Source organism: Aedes aegypti, chromosome 2 (genome assembly GCF_002204515.2).
Source record: "Aedes aegypti strain LVP_AGWG chromosome 2, AaegL5.0 Primary Assembly, whole genome shotgun sequence".
NCBI lineage: Eukaryota > Metazoa > Arthropoda > Insecta > Diptera > Culicidae > Aedes > Aedes aegypti.
Window position 1 is genome coordinate 419,276,473 of NC_035108.1, and position 26,796 is coordinate 419,303,268.

General features: G+C 36.0%; 1 protein-coding gene across 1 annotated transcript; it reads left to right on the forward strand.

The window, feature by feature from the left end:
- The first annotated feature begins 11,404 nt into the window (after positions 1-11,404).
- LOC5571549 (probable cytochrome P450 6a14) lies at positions 11,405-13,172 on the forward strand. The gene is made up of 2 exons (XM_001653621.3): positions 11,405-12,605; positions 12,669-13,172. Exons 1-2 carry the CDS (start codon positions 11,522-11,524, stop codon positions 13,082-13,084), a joined length of 1,500 nt encoding a protein of 499 aa, XP_001653671.1. The 5' UTR covers positions 11,405-11,521; the 3' UTR covers positions 13,085-13,172.
- The last annotated feature ends 13,624 nt before the right edge of the window (positions 13,173-26,796 follow it).

Consider the following 26,796-nt stretch of genomic DNA (forward strand, 5'->3'; position numbering starts at 1 on the left):
TGTACCACAATGTTTACTGCGAGTGAGCGAGCAACGAGTTATATTTTCAGCTTCATAGACCTGCTGGATGATCAGATTTATGATCATGGGAATTAGAGCAGAATGAGAGGCGGCCATTGTGATAGCCATTTTTAGATTTCACAAACCATGTCCTTAATCAGACCGTCACACAGTAGTTTAGTCTGCAAAAAATGACAGACAAAACCTCTAGCTCAGTGCTTCCCAAACTGTGCGCCGCGGCGCCCTGGGGCGCCTTAAATCTGTTTCAGGGGCGCCGTGGGCCGATTAAAAGTAAGGCCTGGCAAACCTTCTCAACTTATGTTATAATTGTATTACATTGATCGAAAGCATCAGACGAAAGTTGAATACGAAAATCGAACAAAGAAGACAATTAAGCTGCTCGCCACAGAAGTTGAATGCAACTTTTTGGGAGTGAAAACATTAAGATAGCTTTGAGATATCGCTCACCAGTTCAAACAAAAAATAATATCTATGTTCAAAGTTTTTCAAATTCCATGTTCCAAATTTATGTTGACAAACATTGTAAAGGTAAGGTACAGTGGGGGAAGTGTATCAGTGGGGTAAGTGGATCATTTGTAAATATAAAGCATAAATGCTTGAATATGTTGAATGTTTTCGCACCATTGCTTCGTTCTAGGTTATATTCTTACGCCCACACTGATACTATTGCTAAACTGGTACTACACGTACACTAACACAAACAAACTTGTTAGCTGCAAAAAGTAATTAATTTGAAAATTGTTTTCCATCAATCAAAAATCCATTGTATCTCTGTCTAAAATCGAATTCTATTATTTTTTTCGACACATGGTGAGCATATCAGTTCTAATTGAATGAATCACAATGTAATATATGTCATTTTTATAAATAAATACAAATATATTGGACATGGTACACTTACCCCCACTTTTTAATGGGGTGGGGTAAGTGGATCAAGCATAATTATCATTTATTGGCAGCCTGCTTACGAGAATTTTAAAAAGCTTTAATATCCGCAAATGTTGTTTTTCTTTATTTTGTTCCATTCCCAGCTTGAATTTGTCAAATTGACCATAGAAAATTTGAATGAATCCACCTGAAAGTTTTTTTTAACCTTTCGGGAATAAAAAAATATAAAAAAATAATAATTTCAAAATTCACACGAAACTTTTCGTGGTTTATCTAAGCTGAGTTGTAAAAGAGCAAAATATACTAATTTTCCAATCGAAAGCATAGTATCGTACCTTATTTGACCATATAAATTGCTCTAGACAGATGATAAACATATATTAATAAATAAAATAGAAGGATTTCAGTTTGTTATTAAAAAGTAAATGTAATTTATATTTTTAAATCAAAAGTGTTTTTCGAAAACATCGTTAGGAATAATCCTACAATACTTCTGTATAACTTATGCGTATAAATGGATGAATTTTCTCCAAATTTTTCTAGTTACAATGTTTTTTTTTGTTCAAATTAGTATGAACTAATGTATACATATTTTTTATTATATTTTGATTAAATAAAGATACTTTTTAATTTTAAAGTATTAAAATGTAACATTACAAGCACTAATCACTTGAACGAGGGTAATACCATTCTTGTTAAACATAATCACACTACATTTGTTTCGAGAACAGATTTTTTTAATGGTGATCCACTTACCCCACCATGGTGGGACAAGTGGATCATTTGGCGCAAATTTTTAAGTCTCTCATTCTCAATACATAACAATCAGAAAATTCGAAATAAATGACGATTTGACCCAGTAAACACAAACTCGTATATGATAGGATATAAGAGTACAAATGTGGAGGCGATATACGCACATGCGCCATAAGGCTACATGCAAGATGTACGTATATCGCCTCCACATTTGTACTCTTATATCCTATCATATACGAGTTTGTGTTTACTGGGGAAATATAATAGTCCCTTATTTGTTATCCACAGAAAAAAGTTTGAGTTACATTATTCACGTTAGCTGTACATAACAATGAATTTAACTATTGATTTTGCTGTATCCACTTACACCACGGTACCTTATATACAGTAGACGTTCGGTAACTGCAACATGTTTACGTTTCACTTAGCGAACGAAATTCGATAACTGCAACGACTGACAAACGTCAACAATCCATCAACTGACGTAAAATGAACGTGAAATTCATTCGACTGTTCATTTGGGCTAACAGGGGCTAACATGGCGCACCATTTTGACATTTGGTGGTGCGATAACTGGAGAATTGTTGCAGTTACCGGACTTGCAGTTAAAAAGCATTGCAGTTAAACCGTTTGCACCGACCGAACGTCTACTGCAATAGAGTTTTCTGTAGGATTAGTTAGAACTTTCTCAGAGTTTATATATTGATGAAGTTCTGAAACAACATCCTCTATAAATGATATCAAATTGTTATTACGCTATAGTCACAACCTTGCTGGTAGGGACCTCAGTAACAAACAGATCTTCAGGCTGGATGGAGTTACATCGTGTTGTTAAAAGCTCCACTATGATTTTTTCATCTTGCTTGCTTGCTCTTCCTCTGTTTACCTGTGTTACACTACACATTTTCATAGAAACGGAAGAACTTATGTTATTAATTGTTTAAGAGAATTGCAGCCCTAGGCTGGCTCATTTCTGCGATCATATGTCAAAAAGTAAACTAACCTGGAAAATGCCATAATTTTTATTCTCCTTATCAAAATTAAAGTCGCTTAGTTATATCGAGAAGGGGGTTTCACAACACTGGGAGAAACAATTTAACTTTTCTTATTTCTTATTCTGATGCAAAAATGTTAACCATGTTAAAATCTTTCGCAAATGTAAAGACATTTTTATAGCCTCGAATTAAAAGGAATCCTTTAACGATTTTTTTTAATCCTGCTTCGATCAAAATTTGTCGTTTTTTCTATTTTTATGCTTTTACAATACAAGCGGCGCAAATTTAGCTAGAATTTAAAGTTCACTACAGGATCCAGAAACACCAGAAACTGTGATAGTTCAAAATATAATTTAATATTTTTTTCAGATCCCTATTTTTGTAAAAAAAATGTGCAATTGTTTTTCATATCTATAATTTTATTAAATTATCAAAGAACGTACTTTTTGCAAAAGTAGATTTTGTTCTAGCATGAAAAGTCTGGCAGAAATTTTGTCGAAAATATTCATATTTTTGTATAAAATGATAATAGTGCGCCGCGCTTCTGATAAAAAATGTCAAAGGGCGCCGTGATTACAAAAAGTTTGGGAACCCCTGCTCTAGCTAATCCATATGTAGTTACTAATAGCTGATATTACCAGTTAGGAATACTACAAGCAACTTCTAAAGGTACTAAAATGACAGGTAACTTCTTAAATTTAGTACCATACACTTCTAGTCAAAAGTTTGGGGTCACCCCTTGAAAACCTGTAAAAGTTTTATGGTCATATCTCTGCGAATTTACATCCGATTTCAAATCTTTTAAGCTCATTTGAAAGATAAGGAATGAAACTAATTTTGTACAAAGTTGGCAGGCAATATTTTTTTACATTTAATATATGAAAAATTGACACAAAAGTCATTTCGGTCATCGACCAAAAGTGTTGGGTCACCCCTTAGTATGAAGCAGTCCATACAAGTTTGAGTTCATTTTCGTAAGACTTATAATGAGTACTATTCATTATCCTTCACCAGCAGTGTAGAAATATAATTTTGAAAAAAAAAAAATGATAGAGATATGAACGAAAAATTGTTACATTTTTTATGAAAGAGACTCAAAACTTAAGGATTGCAACATACTAAGGGGTGACCCAAAAATTTTATCAATGACATCAGTTGATATTTTTTGGAATACCTTTTTTCCTAGATTTTTCCGCCATGATCTCTTAAAAGTGGCTGAGAGGGTATAGAACAAGGCTTCTATTACAACCTTTATCTCAAAATTGGCGCAATTGAAAATATCAAAATTTTGGGTCATTTTTCCATACACTATATGGTCGATGTCCAGTCAGACCGGACCATGTATTTTTCAATGATTTTAGAAAAATGTCCTTCAGGCACTTGGGATATCACATCAAACGCTTTATTTTCTGAAATACCATAGTTCTTTTATGTAATAAAACATCTCTAACAAAATAGCATCGAAAAGTTCAGAGTTGTCAAAATTGTTGGCTTGTCTACACCTGTCCAAAATATCGCCTAGTTCACTCTGACTTAACACCGACCATATGTAAAAATTATTTTCTGCAAACTATGTACAAAGTTTCTTTATCTTTCAGATGAGCCTAAAGGATTTGAAATCGGATGAAAATTCGCAGAGATATCACCATAAAACTTATATATGTCTTTCAGGGGGTGACCCCAAACTTTTGACCGGGAGTGTATGTAGGTACTCTATGTGTAGTAGCATTTACCAAAGAACAAACCTTCATCATTTCAATAAACAAGAAAATAATACAATATTATCTACAAATCACCAAACATGAAAAGTCAACTTTACGCACAATAATAGTTAAAATATTATTCTGTCTTTCACACTACAGTAGTTCTTTACAATAAATGAAAGTATCAACGCAATTTTGTCGTTACATCCTCCTCAGAGTCATTAGCAATGCGCACCAAAAATCTTGATTCTAAATTTCAAAAACGTGATTTGGTTTTATGGTGCCAACAAATTCAACCAGAATCATAAATGATGCGCACCCAAAATCATGATTCCAAATCCCAGTATCATGATTTCACTTTATGGTCCGAAAATATAATGATAATCATAAACGATGCGCACCAGAAATCATGATTTAGGATCCCAATGGCATGATTTAGCTGCATGATCCTGTAAAAAACGACCGGAATCATAAACCATGCGCACCTGGAATCATGATTCTAAAGCCTAAATATATGATTTAGCTTTATGGCGCTTGCAAACCCGACCAGAATCATAAAGATGCGCACCGGAAATTATGATTCCAAATCCCAACATCATGATTTAGCTTTATGATTCTGCCAAAAGTATAACGCACTGACTGCGTTACGGGTGCACCGAATCATGATATCATGCTTTCGAATCATGGTGTATTTTCATAAACTGAAAATACCCTAGGCTCCACAAATCATGAGTCTTTTTTTATGATTTTGGGATCCGATTTTTACCCGTGCACATTTTGCTTCTTCCTTTTGGTTCTGGTAGGGGAAATCGACCGCGTAGGTAGGTATATCATGAGAGAATGAGAGACGGAAAGATTCGAAAGGTACGACACATGTCGCGCAACAGGGAGTGAAACCGTTCAAATTATCCGGTTCACTAATGTCGGATTCTATGTAAGAAACTAACACGTAAACAAACCAACGTCAAGCCAATTGTAGTTCGTTCGAACCTGCACCGGATTGGGGTTGAAACTGTGATTCAGAACAGGTTGCGCCAGTTACAACCTAGTTTCCAAAACGGATTCAACATAAAAATATGTAATAATTACTTCGGATGGGATCCGTTAAATAGAATGAGCCGTTATGCTCATCTCTAGATATAACCAACAATTCCTTATGGAAAATGCATATGGGAATATCTGACCAGATTTTGCAATGATAGTGATATTTTTGAGCACATAGTTGTGGGAAAACCTATCTTCATCGATCCTCTCTTTTGTAATAAAGATGACAAGATGTAAGGTTTCCGGCATTTTTTCACCTCAGGAGAAGTTTGCATCGCTGCCAAGCGGTCTGAAGCGAAAAGATATGAACAAACTTGCATCTTGTCATCTTTATTCACAGAAAGGAGAGGATCGATGAAGACAAATCGCTCATGTCAGTTAGGCTCTTATGCAGTAACAAAGTAGATTGAATGATTGGCCACATTGCTTGTTCAGATACAGGAGGTCGGAAGTCTTCGTATGCGATCCTGAAGAACATCCCGACCAGAACCACGTAACAAGATTATAACACATTTCTATCAGCAGCAGTTAAAAATAACAGAAGTTGATACAATTTTGTTATCAAGATGGCTTTGTTCTGAACTTGTAATATTTTTTATAACACATTTATAACAACATATGTTATATTTTTGACAGCACATTAATAAATTTGTTGCTAATAACATCCGATGTCATAAACAGTAACATAGTTTGCAATAATGTTGTTATTTTGTAACATCCTTGCAACACATTATGTAATAATTTTGATGTAATTGTAACAGGTTTTGTTATATTTTAGTTTAATTTGGTGCAAATTTTGTTAGAATTTTTGTTATTTTAACTACTAACGGTACATGTTTTATAACAACTGGTGATATAAAATAATCATATCAGGGGAACACATTTTGTTATGATCTTGTTTCTTCCATCTGGTCGGGATACTGTGTCAAATGAAGTCATATTAATTCAACAAAAGACGACCATCGGTAGCCTTTCGGGGCATTTTAATAACATTTGACCGTTTTAAGTCCAGTTTTTGAACCCCGTTTTTCGTTTCAAAAGACCAATTTTTATCAGAAGAAATCATCCATCATTCGCAACATCACATGAAACTGTTGCGGCAAATTGAAGCTCTTAGAGGTAATGTTGGGACATTCTGGGCGAATAGGAGGCTCTATTTTTTCTATTTTATTCAGTATCCCCGATATTTGGTTCCGGATTTTAAATTCATTTTTTCAACATATTTAAATTGGCACATAAATGACGACTAGAAGAAAATTCCCGGCATGAGATGTATAAAATTCAACTGTTTTTTTTTTAAGATAGAACTTTCAAAAGCTACATTTGAGTGTTTTGGATGAATTCGTTCATTGTGTGAAACTCAGGTTCGATTACAATGTTCTAATGAGTTATTTTTGAAATTTTGATTCCATTGAAAATCCTGGAAGAAAAGATGAGAATCCTACAACAGTATACTCTCAGGATTCCCATTGGATTCCACGCAGGATTTGCTAGATTCTCATCAGAATCGTTTCATAATTCTAATCACAACTCATCAAAATCAACGCAGAAGCCATATCAGATTCCTTGCCAGATTCTCATCAAAAACTTCTCAGTATTCTCATCTAAGATTATCTCTTGAGATACCTATCAGAATCCTCGTGGAAACAGAAATCTTCCCAGGATTCTTGTCGGAATCCTTTGAAAGTTCGTATTCAAATAATTCTTCAGGATACTCATCAGACTTGTTCCAGCATTTTCATCAGAATCTCTACAGGATTCTCATATGAATCCTTTCACAATTTTCATCAAAATCTTTCCAAATTTTTCTTCAGTATCCTTCCAGGATACATATTCGCATCAGAATCCTTCTAGGATTTGTATCCAAATTCTTTTTGAATTTATGTCAGAAACATTTTAAGATTTTTATCATAACTCTTCTTGGATTTTCGTCATATTTTCCCAGTATTCACATTAAGTGTATCCACGATATTTTACAAACTTTCTAAGATTCTCATCAGAAACATTGTAAAGATCTTATTTGAAATTTCGGTGTTCTCAAAAAGAGTCCTCCAGGGAATAGTTTCCCAAACTGTGGGTTGCGACCCCCTTGGGGGTCGTGAGCCAGTACACAGTGGGACGGATTGGGGTTCTAGGAGAAAAGATGGAACTCACGCCTTCAATTGCAATTTTACGTAAAAATGATGTTCTACAAAGTTGTTTCTATTATAAAACAATTTTTTTGGTCGGAACGAATGTATGATGAAATCATTTAGCTGGCCCATCAAAATTGGTTTTTGTGTTTTATTTTTATTATTTTAAGTTTCTCAGCAAAACTGTCTTCCCAACACTTTTAGAACAAATTAAAACGCAAACATAAAAGATTAAGCTAATGGAAACAAATAGATACAAAAGTCTTTTCGTGATAAACATTTAATTTACTTCCTTGGACATAAAGTATCATCGATTCTAGGACATACGATATTCGAATGCAAAATGACAAATACGGCAAAGAAAGCTCTCAGTTGATAACTGTGGAAGTGTTCTTAACAACAACAACCTGAGAAGTATGATCTGTTCCAGTGGGGACGCAATGCCAAAGAAAAAGAATATTGATATAATATTGAATGATGAAAAGTTAAAGACTTTTTTATAAAAAAAATGTTTTTTATATGTTTGTATAGTTGGGAAAACAAAAATAATTGTGTTCACATGACGATAGTGTTTGTCAGCTTAAAAATGTGAATAAAAAACGTATTATTCTTCGGCGGATCTGTTTGCTAATGATATGAGTGGTTCATATGGTAATAACCGGTAAAAACAGATTTTTAAAAGAAATTCCAAATTTACTATCAGGTTCTATTTTCAGGCATGGCTATATCTAAATTATAGCCTTAATTAATCAAAATATTTAAACATGATCAAATAATGTATATAGTTATTCTCCTAAATCTAGGCTTGAAAGTCAGCATCATAATCAGAAATCGTACTATAATGTTGCAGATACGATATATCTCCTACGGTGGACAAATTAATTGTGAACGGATTTGCGGCAATTAAGCATTCGTTACTTTCAATCTGAATGTTTCCCAAAGAGCCTGGCAATTCCCATAACAGAAATATTTTGGAGTTTGGAAGGAGTCATGCCAGGAAATTCAATTTAGAATATATTTTCAAAAGTCTTTTCTCCTTATTTTCATTACTGAACTCCTTTGACTCTATTCGGAAGTGCGTTTATAAGAATATGAAACAAGTTAGTTTCATATTCAGATTTAAAGCCGAAAGATACTTTTTGTCATGCAAAAAAAAAAAAAATCTTTTGTTTTTCTCCAACTACATTTACATGTGAAAAATCATTTATTTTTCATGAAAAATGTTTATAGCTATTCACCGACAAAATTGTACAGGCCTCAAAATATGCGTCTCAGTCGGCTCTTAAGATGAAGGAAAACAACTTTGATGAGAAATTTAAAATAAAAAAAATTAAACACAAAAACCTATTTTTGAAAGTCTACTCTACATCAATAGCAAAAAATGCTCTAAAAAAGGTCAATTTTTGAGCTGCAGAACAAACTATATCAATATTCCTTCAAATAAAAAAGTTTTGATGGTTATTACAGTATTGACCCGATTTTGTCAGCCCCCGATTTTGTCTACCCCCGATTTTGTCAGCTTTTTGACCCGATTTTGTCAGCCTATTTTAAATTTGTCAAAAAATTGTTATCGTCATGTTTTACCACGTTTACATTAAAATTGATGATGATGTGTGATGTCATGCACACATGGGCGTAGCAAGATGGGGCAATGGCAATGCCTTTTATTAAGTGTTAAAAATTGATATTACCAATACAAGGGAGGGTGGAGCCCCTGATCAAAAAAAATTGGCTACGCTCATGTCCATCACCCTTTTAAAAGTCCATTGAACCATGTAACACGTCAAAATTTGAAAAACAGGAACAAAATAAAATGACCCGATTTTGTCAGGTTCCCCATTTTGTCAGCCAAAAATTCATCGAGGGGCTGACAAAATCGGGTCCTTACTGTATCATTTTTTGCAAAGGGCCACCCTAGTTTTCGTTCCGGCCAAAACAATTTTTTTTATAATAGATATAACTTTGTAAAGCATATTTTTTACGTAAAATCGCAATTGAAGACGTTAGTTCTATCTTTCCTCCTAAAACCCCAATCCGTCCCACTGTGCAGTGTTTGGTGGGTCACAAAAAGGAATCCAAAATATGAATTTATTTACAATTTTCCTAATTTCCATGTTTCCTTGAACGCTGACCACTGATTGGAATTTATTGATCATGTTCTTACTTAATGACGAAAACAGTTTCATCCTGTGATAAGGAATTGGAACAGTCAGCACCTTCAATACTATTCTAAGGTTAAGATCTGACAGACTTCTTACGTCGTTATTTCTTATTAAATCCCACTTATTCTACAGTCGAGCTTTTATTAGTCAAGAGGATTATTGGTACATGGAAATATCGAGTAATGGAACATGATTTTTTTTTAAATTTTTAGTGTGGTTCACAGTGTTAAAATCTAAATTATTATCGAACCTTCATGCTCCTCCGATATTTCTACGAAAACGTTAAGCGTTTGGGCTCTGATTTTGTGGTTGAAAAGATAATGCTACATTGTGCTACAATAAGGGCGTAAGTCGCATGTTCGATTTCTCTTCATCGATCATCTCTTCTGTGAATAAAAGTGACAAGATGCATGTTTCTTAGCATATTTTTACTACAGGACGCTAGGTAGCGATGCACTCTTGCGTCTTGAGGTGAAAAAGTGCTGGAAAACTTGCGTTTTGTCGCCTTTATTCACAGAAGAGAGAATCGATGAGGAGAAATCGATCATGCTACTTAAGCCATCATTCTAAAACACGCTCGAAATATTCTGTCGTAGAAAATTTCCCATCCATTTTGTATGGGACAGCTTATGCTTCAAGATTGGCTTTTTATGAATTAAGTATGTAAAATAAACCTTTAATATGAAAACTTCCTGATCTGAGTTATTATATGCAACTTCGCTTATGATCGAAATATTTATCCCGTGTGGTACCGTGCGTCATTATTGATAAATGAAATATAGACCTATGAAGGTTTGACTTAATCGGAAAGTTTAACGAGAATATAACCAGTTCCAAATGAAATTTTCATAAATGTCAAGACATTCAAAAAATGTTTAGAGTTGTTATAAGATTTTTCTATGTTACTATTCTCATCTTATAACAAGCAGTTGCAAGTTTGACTGTAGTTTTAATCACGCATAGCTCATGTCATTGTCGATTCCATATTGTGATCACATCCCATTCACAACAAGTAATAAGTGGCCTCAGAAGCTTAAGTACAAAACTTGTCTCTGGACAATTTTTCACTAATGGGTTGCAAGGAATACGCTTGTGGGCTAGACGGGTCACACAACTAAAAAGTTTGGGAACGTAGGTTCCAGGATGATCATTATAATATTTCCAGGATTTACCAGTATTGTCAACAGAAACTGTCCATGATTTTTATCAAAAACCTTCAAGGGATTTCATTAGAAGCCTTCATGCTCATTCGAATACTTTTAATGAGGGCCCGATCACAGACCGATACAGATGTGATGTTTTTCTTCGCTTGCTTTGATCGTGCTCTGAAATCAATTGAGATCGAATTCTGCAATGCCTGTCTACGACATGACCTCTGTAAACCACAGTTATATCTCGGAGATTGATGATAACATTTTTTATTAGTGTCTGGACAATGGCAACCGTTTTCATTTCGCTAGAATGCCAGTCAAAACAATCCATCAGCTAGATTTATCAATAAATGCTGATAAAAGTTTCAAAGAGCCAATTTTGCCATATCATTGTCGAGCAAATTTGCCACATCATTGAACTCCTTATCACAAAATGTGTTCCCTCCCATGGATTCGTAATTTCAAAAGATAACCGAAATAATCGAATTCACGAAGCATGTTAGCGCCAAACTGTGGGTGATTGCGTGAACGCAGTCACTAACATTGTCTAAAGCGATTTAGTCTACAAACATCACATCCAGCCGGCAATTGCTTCATTCAGTGTTTACCCGTGATCGCGAGAAGACAAATTATTTATTTTGGGCGCGGTTCTCAGAACTTTGCTCCAACATGATAGCATTACTGCTAATCGGTGCAGTGACCTTGGTCTTTTTGTTCGTTAAACAACGGTTCAACTATTGGAAAGTGCGAGGTGTTCCATATGTGAGACCAACATTCCCCTTGGGCAATCTTTGGGGCATTGGCACGAAGAAACACTTATCCGAAGGACTGGAAGATTTGTACGTCCAGCTGAAGGGCAAGGCACAGCTGGGTGGAATCTACTTCTTCATCAACCCGGTGGTTCTTGTGACCGATTTGGATCTGATCAAAACTATCCTGATTAAGGATTTTAACTTTTTTCACGATCGGTCCATATACTACAATGAAAAAGATGACCCTCTGACGGCACATTTGTTCACCATGGAAGGAATCAAGTGGAAGAATATGCGCGTCAAATTAACACCCACGTTCACATCGGGCAAAATGAAGCTGATGTTTCCGATTGTTCGGGACTGTGCTAATGAACTGGAGAAGTGTATTTCTAAGGAAATCGTGGACGGCAAGGAGATAGAGGTGAAAGACATTCTCGCTCGATACACGACAGATGTTATTGGAAACTGCGCTTTCGGATTGGAGTGTAATAGTTTACACAATCCAAATGCCGAGTTTCGTGAAATGGGTCGAAAAGTATTTCAACTCCAAGGGTTAGGCTTTCTGAAGTTGCTGCTGACGCAACAGTTCAGTACTCTATCACGAGCGCTTGGCGCAACTGTTCTACAACCAGATGTTGCAAAGTTCTTTTTGAAAACTGTGTCAGACAACGTGGACTACAGAGAGAAGAACAAAATCGAACGGAACGATTTCATAGATTTGATGATTAAGTTGAAAAACGGTCAGACTCTGGAGCATGATAAAAGTGACCAACGGGTGGAGAAGCTTTCAATCGAGCAAGTAGCTGCGCAATCCTTCGTTTTCTTTTTCGCTGGATTCGAAACTTCGTCGACGTTGATGTCGTTTTGCTTGTACGAGCTTGCCCAAAATCAGGATTTGCAGGATAAGGCACGGAAAGATATTCTAGACACATTGAATAAACATGGATCGCTTTCGTATGAAGCAGTTCATGAGATGAAATACTTGGAGAATTGTGTTTCCGGTAAAGTTCAAAATAATGTAATACCTATTATCAACTTTTACTTAATGTCCAATAATATTTCAGAAACCCTTCGAAAGCATCCGCCAGCATCCAACATATTCCGTACCGCAACCCAAGACTACACCGTTCCAGGAACATCTCTAACCATAGAGAAAGGCACATCGGTGATGATTCCCACACTGGCCATCCACCGGGACCCGGAATATTATCCGGATCCGATGAAGTTCGATCCGGATCGGTTCACCGCAGATCAAGTGGCAGCACGTCATCCATTTGCGTTCCTGCCCTTCGGAGAGGGTCCTCGTGTCTGTATCGGGATGCGTTTTGGACTGATGCAGGCTCGTGTGGGATTGGCGACCTTGCTGAAAAACTTCCGATTCACTGTGGGTGAACGGCTGGAAACTCCAGCTCAGTTGGATCCGTCCAGTGCTATTTTGTTGATTAAGGGTGGGTTGTGGCTGAAGGTAGATAAAATTTGATTATTGTTCTAATCTTATATGAGCCCAAACTACGTTTAAGTAAATGTTTTTTTTGTTTTGCATAATATAATTATTACGTAACATGTGACGTTGTTAAATTTTATTTTCAAAAAATATATATAATGTTTTCAATACGTGAGGCTAATCATTGATGACCGTACAATTTGTAGTTACTACTTCGTGATTGACAATCGATGTTGCACAAAACATTAGGGGTCATGCACAAATTACGTCACGCTCCAAGGGGGGGAGGGGGTCGAGCCAAGCGTGACAAGCCTTACAAAATTTTCAGAGGACTCATACAAAAAGTGTGACAAAGGGGGGGAGGGGGTCTAAAAAGTTGAAATTTAGCGTTACATAATTTGTGTACCATCCCTTACAAACTCAATAACGGTGCTTGCCACGTCCTCACTGTTATCTGAGAAGAGAAGAATTGTGAGTGTGACGTACATTATTACTAATGACCAAGATCACCTCTGCATGGTTGTCACAGGCATTGGCGTAGCTACGATTTTTTTGTAATCTGACAAAACCAGTTACCAACCACGAAAAATAGGCTATTCGATGGTTCCGAGTGAGCGTGGTGGACTTGACTCGGCCACTTACTGGTAGACCACAAACGAAGCAAGTTATAGTTCCAAGTTATTCCAAGTGAAGTGAGGCAAGAGAATATTTCTCCCCTCAAGAGGCGGATCCTTCTTCTTCTTTCTGGCAGTATGTCCCAACTGGGACAAAGCCTGCTTCTCAGATTAGTGTTCTTATGAGCACTTCCACAGTTATTAACCGAGAGCTTTCTTTGCTGATTGACCATTTTTGCATGTGTACATCCGTGTGGCAGGTAGGGGAATCAAGGTTTCCTTCCAATTCGCAAAGAAAGGAGACTGTCGCGTTTTGCCGGAAACTCTTAAATATCGTGAACTTCTTCTCAGACATCTTGAAGAGAAGAAGCACAATTTTTTTACTTATGACGACAAAACTGAACGTTTGTTCAAAGTTGTCTTGAAAGGTCTATCAAGTGACTATAAGTACCCTGAAGAGATCAAAAATGGAATAAATGATTTACTTTAATTTTCCCCAGTCCAAGTAATCATTATGAAAAAGAGAACCCAATCTGGCATTGTTCGGAAAGGGCTTTCTCAAGAATATTATTTAGTTCACTTTAACAAAAAAGAACTAAATAATATTAAAGCTTTAGAAAAAGCAAAACTTATGTTCGATGTCCGTGTGACATGGGAACATTTCCAGAAACCTGGAGGAAATTACCAGAACCCCACTCAGTGCCGTCGGTGCCAAAAGTGGGGTCATGATACAAAAAATTGTCGCATGGATGCCAAATGCATGATTTTCGGAGGTTCTTCTCACGCTAAGGACGTCTGTCCTGTGAAAGAAGATACCAGAAAGTTTGAATGCGCCAATTGCAAGGGCCCTCATAAAGCTAACTTTTGGGAATGCCCTTCACGCAAAAGAGTCATTGAGGCTCGTGCCAGGCAGATGAAAGATAATATCCGTTACGATAACGGTCGTTTCCGGAATTTGCCTGGTAGAGTATCGAACAATGCTCATTTTTCAGTTAACGATCGCTTGATTAGGAATCATACCCACCAGGAAGATCATAATCATGCTCATTCACAAACAAATTCTAATCCGTCGGGTAGCCGTTCGAATCTTTCAATTTCGAATGTATCTACCCACGGTAAATCCTTTGCCGATATCGTAGCAGGTAATTTGAACTCTTCCCCTATTCGTTCCATGGGTACCCATTCTAATTGTTTCAAATCAAATAAAAAAAACCCTACCGCCACAGGTAATTCCTACTCCGCTTCTTCGCCTACCGAAAATTCTAATGGGAAATCATCAGATGTACCCACTTCAAGTGATATGTCTGCCTCAGATTTTAATTTTCTTACTGAACAATTGAATCTAATGATTGATGCAATGTTCAAAGTCACCACTATGACTGAAGCAGTCCAAGTAGGTGTAAAATTTACAAATCAAATTGTTATTGGATTACGTTTTTCTAATGGATCCAAATAATAATTTAAATATTTTAAATTGGAATGCTCGTTCTCTGAATGGTAAAGAGGACGAGCTGTTTAATTTTCTTACGGTTAATAACGTGCATATAGCAGTTATTACCGAAACGCATTTAAAATCTGGATCTTAACTCAAAAGAGATCCTAACTTTTTTGTTTATCGTAATGATCGACTTGATGGCGCATGTGGGGGAATTGCAATCATCATTCATAGGCGTATAAAACATCAACTGTTTTCGTCATTTGAAACTAAAGTTTTTGAAACTTTAGGTGTTTCTGTTGAAACACAGCTTGGTAAATATATTTTCATAGCTGCTATTTGCCTTTTCAATGCTCTGGACAGCAAGTTAATTTGCTCCAAACTGACTTGCGAAAATTGACTCGCAATAAGTCAATTTTTTTTGTTATTGGTGACTTTAATGTCAAACATCGGTCATGGAATAATTCTCAAAGTAATCCTAACGGCAGAATTTTATTTGATGAGTGCTCTTCAGGATATTTCTCAATTCAATACCCTGATAGTCCTACATGTTTTTCCTCTTCTAGAAATCCATCTACGATTGACTTGGTCTTAACCGACTCTAGTCATCTTTGTAGCCAATTAGTTACTTATGCTGATTTTGATTCTGATCATGTCCCTGTTACATTTCAAATATCCCATGAAGCGATTCTCAATCCTATCAGCTCCACTTTTAATTATTTACGAGCAGACTGGAATATATATGAAACGTATGTTGACTCTAATCTTGACGTTAAGGTGAAACAGCTTGAAATCAACTTCTGAGATTGCACTAAAACTTCAAAGGCACAAATCTCGCAAAGCAGGCCTCCAACAACCGTGCACTTTTTATTTTGGCTTTGTGCATTAGCAAAAAGCTTAAAATAAGCAGATCAGGAACGTTTGCCTACTATTTCTCCAGTTTTGTGCCTTTGAAAACGCGAGTAGGGTCACAAGTCGGCCATTGTGACGGCCATCTTTGGATTCCGAGATGTTTCACCTTAACATTTCTTTAGAAACTGAACTTGATATTTACAATGCTCTTGAAACTTTAACAAATTCCATTGTTGAAGCCAGGAGCATTGCAATTCCAAAATGTGAAGTAAAATTTGAATCCGTGATTATAGACGATGATCTTAAACTCTTGATCCGTCCTAAAAACGTGAGGAGAAGGACTTTCAACGCACTCGTGATCCTGCTATGAAAATTATATGACAGGATTTGCAGAAAGAAATCAAGAAACGTTTTGCAGATTTAAGAAACAAAAAATTTGAAAATAAAATTTCTCAATTGGACCCTGGCTCTAAGCCAGGCCTGCCCAACCTTTTTGGCTCTTTTTCGACATAAATGGTTGGTTCGTTTGCAAGAATTGATCGATATAAATAAAATTAGTCTCAAATGAAAGCTTAGTAGTATATTTGTCTAATCCATGCTGAAAATTTAAAATTTTTATTACCCTCTTTGCTACCGATGCAATTAAGTCCAAAAAATGATCCGGCCCGCGGGCCGGACTGATTTTTACCTTTGCTTGCATCGCTAGCCAAGATTTGTATATAAATTTAAAATTTTCAGCATGGATTAGACAAATATACTACCAAGCTTTCATTTGAGACTAATTTTGTTCATATTGGTCTATTCTTTCGAACGCACCACCCATTTATGTCGAAAAAGAGCCAAAAAGGTTGGGCAGGCCTGCTCTAAGCCCTTTTGGAAATTATCTTAAATCTTGAAAAACCTCAGAAGCCAATACCGGCATTGAAAGAGGAAAACAAATTATTACTAACTAATTGTGAAAAAGCTCAAAAACTTGCTCTTCAGTTTGAAAGTGCGCACAATTTTAATTTAGGACTTACTAGTCCAATTGAAAATCAAGTTACTCAGGACTTCGAAAATATTCTCAATCAAGAGAATGTTTTCGAAAATGCCTGGGAGACTGATTTGGAAGAAGTGAGAACTATTATTAAAAAATTCAAAAATATGAAAGCTCCTGGTGATGATGGAATTTTCTACATCCTCATCAAGAAACTTCCAGAAAGTAGCTTATCATTTTTAGTTGATATATTCAACAAATGTTTTCAATTAGCATATTTTCCTGACAAATGGAAAAATGCTAAGGTTGTTCCAATTTTAAAACCAGACAAAAATCCTGCAGAAGCTTCTAGCTATCGTCCAATCAGTTTGCTTTCCTCCATCAGTAAACTTTTTGAAAAGGTCATTTTGAACAGAATGATGGTCCACATCAACGAAAATTCAATTTTTGCCAATGAACAGTTCGGATTCCGCCATGGACATTCGACCACTCATCAACTCTTACGTGTAACAAATTTGATCCGTTCCAACAAATCTGAAGGCTATTCTACTGGTCTTGCTCTTCTAGACATAGAAAAAGCATTCGACAGTGTTTGGCATGAAGGTTTGATCGTAAAATTGAAAAAAATTAATTTTCCAACATACATTGTTAGAATAATTCAAAGTTATCTGTCAAATCGTACACTTCAGGTCAACTATCAGAACTCCAGATCTGAAAGACTTCCTGTAAGAGCTGATGTTCCTCAAGGCAGCATTTTGGGACCAATATTATACAATATTTTCACATCTGACTTACCTGAGTTACCTCAGAGATGTCAAAAATCTTTGTTTGCGGATGACACAGGCCTCTCCGCCAAAGGAAGAAGCCTGCGTGTCATCTGTAGTCGACTGCAAAAAAGTTTGGGTATTTTTTCTTCATACTTGCAAAAATGGAAGATTTCTCCTTATGCTTCCAAAACTCAACTAATAATATTCCCACATAAACCAAAAGCTCTTTATTTGAAACCTTCAAGTAGACATGTTGTCACGATGAGAGGGGTTCCAATAAATTGGTCAGATGAAGTTAAGTATCTAGGGCTCATGCTAGATAAGAATTTAACTTTCAAAAATCACATTGAGGGCATTCAAGGCAAATGTAACAAATATGTAAAATGTCTCTATCCACTTATTAATAGAAAATCAAAACTTTGTCTTAAGAACAAGCTTTTGATATTCAAACAAATTTTCAGGCCAGCCATGTTGTATGCTGTACCAATATGGACTAGCTGTTGTAATACCAGGAAGAAAGCTCTGCAGAGAATTCAAAATAAAATTTTGAAAATGATTCTGAGGCTAACTCCCTGGTATAGTACCAATGAGTTACATAGAATATCCAATGCTGAAACATTGGAACAAATGTCAAATAAAATAAATAATAATTTCAGGCAAAATTCGTTACAATCTTCTATTGCCACGATTAATGCGTTATATGTTTAGGTTAAGTTAGGTTAAGTATATTCAAAACATCTTTTTTTCTCTTATGAGCAGGTGAAATCAACTCACCTGTAAACAATCTGAACTGCTACGGCAAATGAAATGTAATATGTTGTTGACAAAATGTCAATAAAATCTTAGATTTGTTTTACCAAATTATGATGATAGTGTTGTCTAATAACACAGAACACCTAGATATAAGAAATAATGAATGTAATGTTTGGAATAATACTAATAAAGAAATTAAAAAAAAAAGAAAGCCGTCATTGCACCTTTAAATACCGCATTTATTTTTTTTTTCCTCTCTTGAAACCTCGGAGAATTGTGCCGACCCTGACAGGGCTGGGAGTCCTTGGGACTGAGCGGGCGTAACAAAGGTTAATTACAGTACCAACAACGATGTGAGGAAGAGCCGAAATGTATGCAGGATGACAGCCGTGTCAGTCCTCTGAAGCCGATCGAACCATATTCCGAGAGTATGACAGTTCGTGAACCATAACAGCTCGTGGCACATTGCAATCGAAGAACCCTATGAATGTTGGTATTCACTCTGTCCTTTGGTACGTGACGAGAGAGCATTCAAGAGCAGTGACTTACTTTTGACGAATTCCATCCAGAACGAGCCAGTGATTTTAAATCCGGACAGCGTCTGAAAGACCCACTTTTCACTAGTGGAACTGTTTTTTTCCATGGAAGATAAAATAAGAAAATACTTGAAAAGTATACAGTTGTGTTCAGAATAATAGTAGTGAAAGCTGATTTTCATACAAAATGCTCAACTTTGGCATGCTGTAACTTCGTTTCCATATGAGCAATCGGCATGAAATTATGACAGTGAACTACAAATATACTCAATTTCATTATCACAAGATTTGAAAATTTTCACACTATCGGCTAAAAAGTTAAGCACCAGGTGAAATCGCTCAAAATAATAGTAGTTTTTCTTTTGTAAATTTTTGTTCAGCAACAATTTTGTAAAAAAATGGCTTGTTTATACATTTATAGCTTGGGTGGAAATGGTTGAAACGATGAATAAAGAAAAATTCAAAAGCTCAAAATACAGCAGATATTCAAATTATAAAAACTACTATTATTTTGAGCGATTTCACCTGGTGCTTAACTTTTTAGCCGGTAGTGTAAAAAATTTCAAATCTTGTGCTAATGAAATTGAGTATATTTGTAGTTCACTGCCAAAATTTCAAGCCGATTGCTCATATGGAAACGAAGTTACAGCATGCCAAAGTTGAGCATTTTGTATGAAAATCGGCTTTCACTACTATTATTCTGAACACAACTATACATAAACAGTTGTGAGTTATCAGAAGACGGAATAATTTAAGATTCATCGTGTATATCTTTCGTTATCACAATCAAGCCACACGTAAAAAGGCTCGAACAACACGCGCTTTGGTTCAGGTAATCAAAGCTCTAGTTATAGTTACCGTATAACGGGGTAACTTTGATAATGCGGATAACTTTGATAGTGCGAGACCCACAACATTTTAAACGAAATAACGAAGTTTCGCCTAGAGGTATGCAATGCCCTACAAATGTTCGTTATTCATTCAATTTTGTTCGATTCATACTCCATACCCCAAAACAGAAAACCAACTTTCGATTATATGAAAAATTATATATCCATTCAAAATAAATCTTTTGGAAAACTATCAACTGCAATCGATAGCAAGGATGCCAGTACTTGTTTTAAAAATATAAATTATTATTCTTTGAAACAGCATGCATAAATATTCAAGTTTTCTTCGAAAAGACTATCAAAGTTACCCCGTTTTACGGTACGTTTTGTTCTTCGTGACATTATAGGGAAAATACATACATCGAATTGATATAAGAAAGATATTTAAACAAGTTTGTGAAATTTTCTTGAAAAGATATACAAAAATGTCATATTATATCATATGTGTCCGGATTTCGATTCGAAAGTGTCCGGATTTAAAAACATCATTTGCATTAGGTGTCCGGATTTAAAGACAAGATAGACTCCAATATTTTATTGATTTATTTGTAAAAATCTTGAATAATTCCAATAATTCCATGAATTTGTTGAAGATCTGAAGTGTAATAATGTGATACATAATAAAACAATCCGAAAATTCTAACTAAACATACTTAAATCGTAGTTTGAACATTCATGTCGTCTTGAGCGTCCGGGTATTGATGCACCACGGCATAAAGGTATCTGCAAATCTCTTATCTAGGCATCCAAAGAATCCCATCTAATCCAAATCTAATGCGCTGAAACCTACAGTATGTGCCGATAGAAAATGACTGATTTTTATTTTCAAAAAATATATCTCAAAACCTAAAAAACATACACCGCTGAATATTTGACAGTAAACGTAAAATTTTCTGAACCTTCAAGAAGAGATGCCCAACAACAACAATAGCACCTTTTGTACCAAGGCCTTCAAAACACGAAAAACCGATTTTTTTTAATTTTTTTCATGTAAAAAAATAAACATTTTTGTGAAATTTTACATTCTTCATTTCAGAGCCGCGATTTTTCTGGTCACCCTATATTGGAAATGGTCACCCCAATCAAAAAATCCAAAAACCACGTGTATTCCTTATATTATTATTTTTTTATTTGCGTGACGCGGGCAATTAATCAACCTTTTCGAGGTGCGTTACGAGGTAAGATCTACCATATTGTATTCTTGTTGTATCTGTTGTTAATACTGATAAGTCATGATCGGGAAGAATATAAGAGATTGACAAGTCACTAAGACCCACCTATTTGTCCTAGATGATGAGGAGGTCGAAGTAGAAAAATGACTCAATCAGCATCTGAGGCTGGTTTAATTCGTGAGACAAGTTCTTTCCGAGATCAAGTGCTTATTTTTGGATATCTAGGAGGTCAACGATTCCGAATCAGTAGGGTAGCAAACCTCCTGCCATCTAAAATAAGCTTCTTGTTTCAAGAAATCAAAATATCTAATGCGTTGGAGCCTGTTAAAAAAAACGACTTCGAACCTTATAAGTAGATGCAATAATTTGATACACTAGAGCACCGATGCATGGTCAAAATCGGTATCATTCAACCAGCTTAGTGGCCTAACCTTATTAAGGGGCACACTTTTGAGAGTTTAATGGTGACAAATTGTTTTCTTCAAAAGGTATAAATAGCGGTATCTTTTTCTAAAGAGGCTCTATGCAAAATGGTGAAGAATGATAATTGTATAAAAACGACTACTTCATTATTTCTCGGTAGTAATGGAGGAGAATGATATGCACTAAAGAAAGGACAAGGGTATACCACAAAAGATCACAGAAAACTGGTCACAGTGGTTCATACCGAACAGAAAAAAAAATCCTCATTTCGGATAAGGAACAAAATAGCAAATTTTCACGGAATTCGGTGACCCACTAGATCGATTTTTCTTGGAATGGCTGTATTAGAAGATGTACAGAGAAAAATTTCATAGTAAATTTTCGGTTGAATACCTTAAAAATCCTTACAAGACGTGATTCATGTAACTTTTATTCCTGGCAGAATATCCTAGAGAAGTTTTCAAGAACTATCAAAAGTTATACATGGGAAAGGGAATATTTCTGAAAAAAACGATGATATATTATAGAAGACTAGAGTAGAAGGTTTTCTTTATCGTCTTGAAAAACTCCAAGTGAAAGTGTTATTAAAATTTTATCGAATCATAGGACAACTTTTAGTACATTTTTGCAAAGTTTCTAGATATGCTTTAATTGAATAAAAAAGGCGTAGCTACATAACCTTCTAACATAATGTCACTTTATTTATATATACTGATTATCTCTATCTGCCGATATTGGATACTTTCCCCTGTTCATATTCAATATTCAATATTAAATATCTTGAAAACAATGTGGGGGACTGCAAGATTCTAGGGAGGGGCTGCCCCCCCTGGCCACCAAGCTCCTATTCGAAAGAAGAAGTGGAAATTATTAGATGATTAGATTGATTTTCACTTCATCTTCTACATTTTGTCGTGAGCATTGATGAAACGTCATCCACTTGTTGAACACCAGCTTTTCGACTACATACCGTTTTGATTCATATTACGGACAGCTTCAAATTCCGGACACTCTTCTTTGTATGGGAAACATTTCACACGAAATGTTTCAATTTTTGCCATTCAAAAGTTGTCACTTTCAAGGCTCGTTTTAATAAGCATTTTCCATAGATATCTATGAAAACTTATAATGCCCAACTTCCATAGACGTCTCTCTAGTGGTTTAACAATTGCATTTGATGATTTTACTCTCCTATTCATGATTTGTTTGACCTGTCCGGAAATCGAATCGAAGTGTCCGGAATATGAGGCAAAAGTAAGGAAGCGTCCGGAATAAGAATCATGTAAAGTCCACACATTTCTATTTATTTAAAAGAATTCATGTTTCTGAGTCGAAATCTTCACTCATCATTCGAAAGTTAAGGGGTTTGAAGGTTCGATAACGCAGAGAAATCATACGAAAAGTTTTATTTTACATGCTTTTTTGTGAGTTATACCTCACTGAGGCCTTAAGTGTCCGTAATATGAATCAAAACGGTATATACCCTACATATTTTAATTGCTTCAATTCTGGCGGACATATTATTCTGAATTGAAAATTTGAGCCGCCTTATTTCATTAGATGAAATTAGATTTCGTTTCATATTATAATCGGTTTTGATGTCTCCACGCCATTCAAAATTGTTAGCACCTGTGCTAGCATTATGTAAAATTCATCAAATCACTTCACCCTTTCTTGAAGCATATAAATTGCTTCCATACGTTGACGCAAATCAGTAACTGTCACACTATTCTGTAAGATGTTTCGCAGCACTAGAAGGCGCTTCACCAACTGGATATCAAACAAGACAAAACTCAAGCCAGATACGGACGTATTTTTTCTTCTCGATTACTTCTTAGTTCTTTCTGGAGTGCAATTGCTTACCAAAAATGGATACTTGCGAACCGCATGGAACGTGTACCGTACGCTTCTGGGTGTGCATGTTCTCTTGATGAGCAGAAAAATTTGGAGCGTTTTCCAAACAGAGGACAATTTTCAGCTGATCGCCAATAACATGCTCATGTGCGTTGGATGTTTGATCATCTTCGCTAGATGCATTTTCATAGTAAGAAGCTCTGAACAGATTAAAATCGTCAGACGTTTCGTTAATGAGAGAAAATTCAAAGCAGACGACTCTTTTGCCATGACTGTTCGCCAGAATACCTATAACAATACTATCATTGTTACGGTTGTCATGATTCTGAACTGCGTTGTGCAAAGTGGTATGATATTGTTCACTGAACTCGGTGAAGCTGAATCATTGCTGTTGCCTTTCTATCTTGAGGGCCTTAGTTCTTCTGAGAATCGTATAATACAAAAATTGTACTCGGGCATGTTCTCAGTTTATGCGTCCTACGCATCGACGAACTTTTTGGCAGTGTATCTTCCGATGTCTACATTGAAGGTAGAGCTGAAAGTAGTCGTCGATGCTTTTGAAAAGATTGTCCATCGCGTCGACGAACGAACCGTTGGGAAAAATATGCAACCTCTAGAAGATCTGAATGAAGCGGTTTTTTGGGAAATCCTTCGAGATGAATTGACTCAATGTATTCGTGCTCATGGCGCTGTACTGGCTAGAGTGAAGGCTTTGAAGAAATTGACCGATCCAACCTTTCTGCTGTTGTACTACATGACTATGCTGTTCATTGCGATCGGTGTAATAGCTGTACTGTTCACTCCAAAATTCGACAGCTTCAACACGATATCTTTAGAATACACTTTTCGGTACACAATGGAATGGTACGTCTTATGTTATTTAGTTTCGAATTTCAATGAAGAGGTAAGATGGCGATTAAGCTTTCACTTACATATTCAGTGTCTATTTCAACAATTATCTTTACAGCACAACGATATCGCTAAAAAGCTGTCTCAATTCCACTGGGGAGTCGATTTGAGATACAGCAAGCGGTTTGCTCGTGACTACAAACAGATTCGATCGATGGTTTTGATGGTTATAATGCAGTCGCAGAAAAGTTTGAACTTCAGTTGCGGTGGATTGTTTGAGTTGACGATGGGGAGTTTCACTGCGGTTATAAACAAAACCTATACTTTGACGACGTACTTTTGGAATATTAAGCAACGTGGCTGAATATATTTTGATGAAAGGTCTAATAAAAATGTAAATTTTTAAAAAGGCAGTCATGTCATGGTCGTAATTATTACAATCCAAATGCTAATCAAAAGCAAGCCTTTTTGCCATAAATTTACCCAACCCCTATACCCTCCTGCATGAACTGGCGTAGACGCAGTGGTACGGTCTACTGTAAGAAACAGGTTGATGCATAATCAATTCTCCTCCCCTTCCCCTCATTGGTCAGCATTCTGGCTTATCTGGCGCCATTGTTGCCTGAAAATAGAAGATCACCAGCATGCTGAGGCCGTCTGTTAGTCCCAAGGAGTCGTCTGGTTGTTTCCTTGAGTAAGTGCAGCTGATTCTGGAGTAGCAACCACCAAAAGATTCTTCTGTTATATCCACACATCGAATGCATCTATTTTCTACGTAAGCATTCCAAATTGCCCTAATGATTCACCCTAATACAAGCACCACGATCTCCGGCGTTTCTTTAATATCAGCATATTAACGTGCACATCCCTCACCTAGCAAGTGACTATGACGTCAAGGATGCTTTGTACGAGCAGCTGGAACGTTAATACGACAGCTGCTCAAACCATGACGTTATTAGAGATCTCAACGCTCAGGTTGGCCAGAAGGAAGAATTCAGACTGATTATAGAGAAACTCAGCGCTACAAGCTCACGATAGAAAACGGCCTTAGACAAATTGATTTTGCCGCCTCCAAGTCATGACCATACGTATTACCTATTTCCAGCACAGTTTCCCATATCGGTACACCCGGATATCACCCCAATGGATTGAATCTCAAATCGAACACGTTTTGATTGATGGACGACACTTCTCGAATATAATCGATTCGGATCACTACCTTGTGATGGTTAAAGTGCATCAAAGCCGTTCCGTTGTGAACAATATCCGGTTCCAACGTCCGATACGGTACAATCTGGAACGACCAAAAGCTACCCGGAGTCACAACTGGTTAAGGAGTGTATCGAAAAGTAGTCGCAAACATTCAAAACAGTTGAACCTACAAACAATTTTTTGATCAGAAATGCTTTACAATGTATTTAAAAATTATGATGCGGTGATATTGTTTCAATAAAGTGGCATTTTGTATGATAATTTAGCAAATTACTAACAGATGTCGATGAAAATCTTGCACACCTCTGAAAAAATTGATATGTTAATAAATGTGTTAAATTCTAAGAAAAAAATGGTTTAAGTTGCTAATATAATCTGTGCCACAACCCTCATGACATAGTGTAAAAAATATTTTGAAAAATACATTAACAAGCATTTGAGAGCAAATACAAAAATCGAAAAAAGTCGATTTTTAAGGACCTTTTTTTATTTTTTTTTTCTTTCTACACGTTAATGGTAATATCGAACGATTGTAACGAATAAAAAAATGTTTTTTGATTGGAAAAGTTTCTTTGCACATTTATGAAGTAACGTAAGCAAAAAATGGAACTCTATATAATTATCCCAGTGAACCACGTATCGTATAAGAATGTGTGCCAAAAATCTCATATTCATACGTCAAAAATCAGAATCGCACAATATGCCAAATCATAACGAATAAATGCAAACACAAATTGTATATAATTCTCCACTACGATTCATTGTCGACAAACTTTGTTGACAACAAACCATGCCGTAAATAGTATAATCTAGAATCGCGTCAAGTTGTATAAACTGACAGATCATATATCAATGCAGACTAGCATCAAATGAAATCGCAATAACTTAGCGAAATTTACCACCCGAGGTTGGTATCTTCTGGCGGTGGGCTTCAAAGAACAACAAAGCGTGTGTGTTGTAGAGCAAACTTCCTTTCATATTGGCAAATAATCACTCCTTATTCATGAAGCGGTCTGTGGCGTAGTGGTATGGTACTGAATAAGGGTTCCAAAGGTCTGGTGTTCGAGTCTCGCTGGGAACTTTTTTTTTATTTTTATCGGAATTTTGTGGCATCGTATTGTTGACCATGGAAAGTCTGAAAAAGTCCTGGGAAGTGCGTATACGGCCTCCACTTTGGTGTGTATATAGCGTTTTCATGCATTTTATACGAGTGATTTGATTCATATAGAATGATGTATAGCAAAAAATGTACCAGCCAAAAGGTTTACTGGGTACCGCTGTATATGACAGAGCTTCAAAAGTTGATTATACAAAAGTGACTTTCCAAAACCGACCTTATTCCAATAATTGAGCTTTCTTAGAGAAATAATTCATTTTTTTAAACTCCGTTTTACGTGTTGTGTGAAGGTAACATA